Source organism: Morone saxatilis, unplaced genomic scaffold (genome assembly GCF_004916995.1).
Source record: "Morone saxatilis isolate NCDOM2014 unplaced genomic scaffold, NCSU_SB_2.0 Contig17, whole genome shotgun sequence".
NCBI classification, from domain to species: Eukaryota; Metazoa; Chordata; class Actinopteri; family Moronidae; genus Morone; species Morone saxatilis.
The window spans coordinates 9,129,122-9,136,608 of record NW_023339729.1 but is presented as its reverse complement, the minus strand read 5'-3'; the positions used below and the strand labels follow the sequence as shown (position 1 = coordinate 9,136,608).

The following is a 7,487-nucleotide window of genomic DNA, read 5'->3' as shown; positions in this document are numbered from 1 at the left end:
ACATACCTGTCCATGAAATAAATGGCTCATTATATCTCTAGAACAGGTATTTAAAGGGGAACGCATCCATTTTACATATAAAGGGTTGTGTAACCACCACTGAGTATGAGCCTGTAAAAACTGTAGGTCTGGGGAGTTCTTTCCAAAGTCAAAATAACCCAGGTGATGTTATTAAGGTTATCTCAACTTAGGCTTCTAAACTGCAAATTCATAACAAACCAATACAAGGTACTAAAAGTAAGGATATCTCAGCCTCTGCCGCTTCAATTAGGACCTTTTTAACTAGTTTGGCTCCATGGATGGCAATTCCTGACTCAACAATAGATGGATTACCATGAAATCTTGTACAAACATTTTTGATCTCATGACAAAATTTTCCGAACATCGCAGTGATCTCCGTCAACTGATTTATCTAGCTCATTGCAGTAAGAAAACAAAGTAAATGCTAATTGTTCTTAAAAAATGTTTTTCTTCTTCTCCTTTATTCTCTGCCTCATCTTATCCACCGCTCTTGGACAGCTATGTCCCGGGCCGCCATGCCCTTCGGGCTGCTGCGCAGGGAGCTGGCGTGCGAAGGTTACCCCATAGAGCTACGCTGCCCAGGAAGTGATGTGGTTATGGTGGAGACCGCCAACTATGGACGCACCGATGATAAGATCTGTGATGCAGACCCCTTCCAAATGGAGAACACACAGTGTTATCTCCCTGACGCACTCAAGATTATGGCCCAGAGGTGTGTATGGTTATGTGCTAGGTTACACATCTTGTTGACTGTATACTGTGTGTGTGTGAGATCTTAGAAGAGAGAAAGAAATTATACGGCAAAGATGCAAATTGCAATGTCATTCTTGAGCTAGTTGTGTGTCTGCAAACATTTCAAAAGCAGTTAAAAACAATCAATGAGAGCATCTAATGTTTCGCACATTGTATGTGTTGTATGTGTGCGCTGCTGGTCAACATACATGTGGATTTATGTCAGAGGAAACATTAGACAAAGCCAATGCTTGTGTTGTAAGTCATGTGTATGTGCATGTGCAGTAATCTCTCCAGCTGAGTCTGAGTGCCTAGCTGCACCATTAGCTGTGTACTCAGCAGTGTTTTCCTAGAAGAACTGATCAATATTCAGCGAGAGGGAGAGGGAGAGTAGACAAATGGAGTGTCCTCTGCTTCCCCTTTCCTGTCTGTTAATCACACTCCCTCCCTTCTTTGTTTTTATATTCTATCATCCCTTTCCCGATCCATACATCCATCCATCCATCCATTGTCCTCCAGGTGTAACAACAGGACTCAGTGTGTGGTAGTCGCAGGGGTTGACGTCTTCCCAGACCCCTGTCCTGGAACATACAAGTACCTGGAGATCCAGTATGAATGCGTCCCTTACAGTAAGTATGCATATGTATAAAAACATACATAAACACACGCCTACATACACACGCAGAAACACAGTTACATGCAAAACATGTGCATGCGCATGCAAAGCCACAAAGATTTAACCTATTTTTGTCTAGCTACATTTTAGGTTTAAGGTTTTTTTTGTTTTTGTTCTTATAACCTCTGATGTCAACTGTATCCCTGAGAGATTGATGGATAGAAAAGGTTGTTTTTTTTCTCAGGGAGCGTGTGTGTGTGCGTGTGTGTTTTCGCGCGTGTGTGGAATACAAACAGAAAGTTGGATGGAGAAAGTACAGAGAGGGAAACTGTAGTACATTTGCATACTGTATGTCGTCTGTGTGTGCGTGTGAATATGCGAGAGTGCATGGATGTACTTGCGCGTGCATGCGTGTGTGTTTTCTTTTTCAGATTCACGCCACAGGAGTTGCTCTCTTTTCTCCACAGGAGCCTGATTGAGGGAAGGAGAGATCGGGGGGAGGTAGAGGGAGGGAAAAGGGTGGGGTGGTGGGGTGGGGGAGTATGCTGGGTCTCTTTTATGCTTCTTTCTTTTCTGTGAACAATAATGTTTGTGGTGAGAATGAGTTCCAAAGTCTTTATCTGTGCAATTCTTTCTTTCTTTCTTTCTTTCTTTCTTTCTTTCTTTTCTTCTCTCTTGCTTGCTTTCCTGCTTCTCTTTACTTCCCTTCTTTCACCCTCTGACTTCTCTTTCTTTCTCTCCCTCTTTTTTTTCCTATGCTTGAGTAGAAGTGGACCAAAAAGGTAAAGACAATACATTGTAGCATCTTGATCTCTCCTTACCCCCAAACCCCCTCTTTTCTCTCCTTCTCTTCCTCCTCCTACCAAGTTTCTCTCTCCTCCTACCCTAGGACGTTGTTTCGTAGTCCATGCTGATGTTGCCCCCCCTTTTTTCATTTTCCTCCCGGTTATATTTATTCCCCCCATTTTATCCATCTCTTGTTGTATGGAACACCGTCACTTTTATCCAATTTATCCAGGTTCTGCACCTATCTCTCTTCTCTTTATCTTTCTCTCTCTCTCTCTCTCTCTCTCTCCAGTTTCTTACCCTCTTTCCTTCCTCTCTTGCTCCTGTCGATCTCTCTGTCTCTTATTGTGTCTCCCTCGGTCTCTCTGTGCTACACACAAAATAACACCAACTGTCCAATAAACATAATCTTCTTTGCTTTGTCTGCTATATTTCTTTTCACACACAAGGCACCTTTCTTTCTTTCTTCTTTTTTCTTCTTTCTTTCTTCGTTTCTTTCTTTCTTTCTTTTTCTTTTTCTTTCTTTCTTCTTTCTTTCAATCTTCAATCTTTCTTTTTCTCTTTCTTTCTTTCAATCTTTCAATCTTTCTTTCTTTCATTCATTCCTTCCAATCCTTCCTTCTTGTCCGATCATCCTCTTCATGCTTATTTTCCCTTTTCTTCCCTTATAGGAAGAGCCCCTTATTTATCTTCATAGGAAAAATAAGACCAAATGTGTGTGATTATATATCCGTCTGGATGTGTGCTTACCAAGCACTGCTTATGTGTGTGAGTGTGTGTGCATGCCTATTTGCATGCCAGTGTGAGACTGTACAGTATACATATGTGTCCATACAGTTATTGACATGTGGGTGGACCAATCGTTGTACCCGGCGTAAACTAACCTGCCCTCTCATTCACTTCAAGGCAAAATTTAGCCCCGCCTTCTGCGTCCCTGATTCTACCTCACACTCTTTTTCACTCTTTTTGCACTAACCCACCTCACACACACACACACATGCATACACACACACATACACGCACAAAGCACATAAATACACTCACACACCTTTCATTGCAGTGTCCCTGTTGTATTACTCACCAAACACACACTAACAGTGTGTGATTTTCAACACTTTTACGTCTCTTCTGTTGCTTGCCTCTCGAGATCTGCACAGGTGTTTTAAATCCCTCTCTCTTTTTCTCTTCATTCTTTTTTCCTCTTGCTGCATCAAACGCATCTAATTCAATCCATTTTTCATGCATCAATCCATTTTCTCCCCACACCTGCCTCCACTATCTTCCCGCTCTTCTTCTTCGTCCCTCTTTCTCTTCTTTCTCTCATCCTGCTGTCTACCCCTCCTAACTCCCGTCTTCCAGTTTTCGTGTGTCCTGGCTCCCTGCTCAGCATCCAGCCGGCCTCTTCTCTCCTGGAGGCGGAGCATCAGTCGGGGGCGTGGTGTAAGGACCCGCTGCAGGCTGGTGACAGGCTGTACGTCATGCCATGGACGCCATATAGGACAGAGGTGCTGTATGAGTACGCCTCGTGGGACGACTACCGCCAGAACAGAGTCACCACCACCTATAAGTGAGTTGATAAGAGTCTATGGGTGTATTTTCAGCAGCACAGACGCTACTGAATGTGTCTGGAATATTAAAGAAATACTACAGGCGCGACAGTGTGACTCTATGGTCCTCTCACTCTTCTGCGACTACAGTACATGTTGCTACTTGTCACTTTGATCATGAAAGTAGTAGTAGAAAGTATATAGGCTATAATATAATAGAGAATTATTGAGTAATTAGTTTAGACAATAATAGATCCAAGATTAAACTGACAGAAAGGCGGGAGAAAAAGGGCTAATTACAAATCTTCAGACATTGCCATGGACTTATCAATACACAGCACAGTTAGGCTACTGATGTTTCAGAGCCAGGGTCACTTAACAGAAAATTGTGTGTTCATGTAGGGCCTGCAAGATGATAAAAGGTGTTTTCAGGGCCTTTAACTCTTTTCTTAATACATAATATGAATTGCATCCTAATATAGATATTGTAGATTTACATGTACAAAACACATTTACTCTGTCATAGGTTGCCTAGCCGTGTGGACGGAACGGGCTTTGTGGTGTACGACGGTGCTGTGTTTTACAACAAGGAGCGAACACGCAACCTGGTCAAGTATGACCTGCGGACGCGCATCAAGAGCGGCGAGGCAGTGGTGGTCAATGCCAACTACCATGACACCTCGCCTTACCGCTGGGGAGGGAAGTCAGACATCGATCTGGCTGTGGATGAGAACGGCCTTTGGGTGATCTACTCTACTGAAGCCAATAATGGACGCATCGTAGTCAGCCAGGTGCAGTAGGAGGAATGAAAATAGATCAATGATTGGAGACAGTAAAGACGGAATGGTTTTATTAGACCTCTCACCTTCCCATGTCTGCTTTGTCTTCCAGGTGAACCCGTACACCCTGCGCTTCGAGGGTACATGGGCCACCGGCTTTGACAAGCGTGGGGCAAGCAACGCTTTCATGGCCTGCGGCGTGCTCTACGCTGTGCGCTCTGTCTTCCAGGATGATGAGGGGCAGGCAGAGGGCCGAGTTGGCAGCGACATGGTGGTTTATGCCTATGACACCAGCCGTGGACAGGAGCTGCCCGTTCAAATACCATTCCCCAACCCATACCAGTACATATCCTCCATAGACTATAACCCCAGAGACAACCAGCTGTATGTATGGAACAACTACTACGTGCTGAGATACCCGCTACAGTTCACACCGCCACCGCCCACTAAAGGTTTGAGAAACAAGTGCACTATTGTATTTGGACATATGTGATGAACCTAGAGAATCAACATTGTTCTCATTCCTCCAGGTCCCCTCTCCTCTCTGATGACAACCGTCCGCTCTTACACTGCCACTGTCGCACTGACCCCAGTGCGGCCGTCGGCCTCTCACCCAATTGGCGTCATCAACCGAGGACCCTTTGATCAGCGGCCGATCACAGCCATGGTCCCGCTGACCCCGCGTCCACCGCTGCGTGTCCCCTTGGCCCCCGGGGGCCCCGGTCAGGTGGGCGGATGTGAGGGCCGGGTGGCACGAGGGGTGCAGTGGCCACCTACCCTGAAGGGAGAGACGGTGGAGAGGCCCTGCCCAAAAGGGTCACTGGGTAGGTGTGGCAATACGTGTGTGTTTGGAGATGTGAGCATGTGTTGCGTTGTGAGTCTGTGGTATTTGCATGTGGGTGTCTATATCTCGTTTCCCTTTGAAATGTAGTCGGATGTCCTCTCTTTGAACTTGCCTTCAGATGAGAGAGAAGAACAAGGTTATAGTGTTGAGACAAGCTGGGTTCGTCAACTCTTCCTCTCGCTGCGCAGCTGTGTTCAGCCCAGTGCTCCCTCTGAGGAAAAGCTGTTATGCTGATTGTTTAGATAAGCCTGTGGTTCATTTAGCCTCTTCCTGTGTTAAAAGGTTTAGACATGGTTTAAGCACAGAGGTGATGAATACACCACGGAATATTCTAAAATTATTGTTAAATCATGTTTAGAACTGGTGTGGCTGTTGTCTTAAATTTACACCTAATTTGCAGAAATGATCTGTAACTGACGCACTAGGCATAATTTTCATAAAATATCTTTTATCTTTTAAAACAGATTTTTTTTAATGTATGCAACAATTAAACCGATTAGGTAAAGCACTAGACTTCCAGGTCCATTGTGTAACATTTAGGAGAAACATTGTCAGAAATTGAATATAATATACATATATCTTTTCATTAGTGTATGATCACCTGAAAACAAGAACTATGGTATATTCGTTACATTAGAATCAGTCGTTTTTATCTAGAGATGCTGTGGGTTGCCTTCCATATTGGCCGCCATGTTGAACCGCCATTTTTCTACAGTAGCCCACCCAAATTTGGCTTGTGTTCTTTGCGTGTTTTCTTGACCACTAGAGTTTCTCCCTCACAGTTGGAAAGGGAGGGTGAAATGAGTGAGTTGCAATCTGCAACTTCACCCCTAGATGCCACTAAATTCTTTACACCGGACCTCGGATAGACAGATAATTATACTATACATAGCCTTTTAGCCTCTTTTATGTTTTTACACTACATTTACTGTAGTTCAGTCTCAGCACTCTCATCAGTCTCATTTCCAGCAGAAGTAGGCAGCTGTTTTCAGCAAAAAGCCCTGATTTTCTTCTTCTTGCACAGCACCAAATTGCAGACAAAGTTAACGATCTCGCTGGTGAAGTCAATTCCAACAAGCTAAAGCTAACAAGCCAACAGCACAGATGTGGTTGTCAGGAGTTGATGAAAACCAAAACAGAGCAAAAAGGAGAGTCAGTATTGTGCTATGTTTCTACCATTAGTATCCATTACTGGACTCTAACAGACACACATTTTGTAGGAATCTTTTCCTAGTTTATATGTTTATGTCATGAATATATTTAACAAATATTCAGTTAAATGTTATTGGGAGCCTTGTGTCTCATGTTAATCAATATTTAATTGAGTGATAGTTCCTCTAACTGACACATTTGATTGTTCAAATGTGTTACTATCTGCTGCTAGAAAATTGTAAAAGATGTATTTAAGAAAACATGTGTAACGAGAAACAGAAGTGACAAACTACTGAGCTGTTCTTTCTTTTTCTGACTGACTGTGTCACCCTGTCTGTCTCTGCAGGTATAGCCTCCTATCAGTGCGTGCAGTCTCCAGTGGGCTGGAGCTCCAGAGGGCCTGACCTTTCAAACTGTACCTCTCCCTGGGTCAGCCAAATTGCACAGAAGGTTAGTCACACATTCACACACACACCCACACACACCTACGCACACGCACACGCACACCCACCCACACACACACACACACACACACTGTGCAAATGCCCTAAAGCCAGTCAGCAAGCATTTCTCTCTTAAATGTCAAAATATTTGACATTATAAACACCCCCGCCTCACTCCAGATTAAGAGCGGAGAGAACGCGGCCAACATTGCCGGGGAGTTGGTCAACCTGACACGTGGGCGGATCTATGCCGGTGATGTCAGCATGTCCGTCAGGCTAATTGAACAGCTATTGGACATTTTGGACTCCCAGCTTCAGGCCTTGCGACCAGCCACTAAAGAGCCAGCAGCACGTAATTACAACAAGGTAAATTGTTCCTGTTGTCAGCGGCACTGACAGCGTACTTGACCTTTTCTTGGAAATTAAAGCGGAAATGTCAGTGATGATGATTCTAACAATAGATATTTTCTTCTTTTCAGCTGCAGAAGAGGGAACGCACATGCAGAGCTTATGTTCAGGTGAGACAGACAGACAGACAGACAGAGAGATAGCTAGATAGCTAGATAG

At 44.1% G+C, this 7,487-nt stretch overlaps 1 protein-coding gene across 1 annotated transcript in view; it reads left to right on the top strand.

The window, feature by feature from the left end:
* LOC118327610 (adhesion G protein-coupled receptor L1-like) overlaps positions 1-7,487 on the top strand; it is a 27,551-nt gene that overhangs the window by 11,045 nt on the left and 9,019 nt on the right. The window contains exons 3-11 of the mRNA XM_035661032.1: positions 520-733; positions 1,273-1,382; positions 3,515-3,722; positions 4,229-4,493; positions 4,594-4,933; positions 5,012-5,305; positions 6,824-6,927; positions 7,101-7,286; positions 7,400-7,438. Of these exons, the coding sequence (XP_035516925.1) occupies positions 520-733; positions 1,273-1,382; positions 3,515-3,722; positions 4,229-4,493; positions 4,594-4,933; positions 5,012-5,305; positions 6,824-6,927; positions 7,101-7,286; positions 7,400-7,438 (1,760 nt within the window). The remainder of the gene's footprint in view (positions 1-519; positions 734-1,272; positions 1,383-3,514; positions 3,723-4,228; positions 4,494-4,593; positions 4,934-5,011; positions 5,306-6,823; positions 6,928-7,100; positions 7,287-7,399; positions 7,439-7,487) is intronic.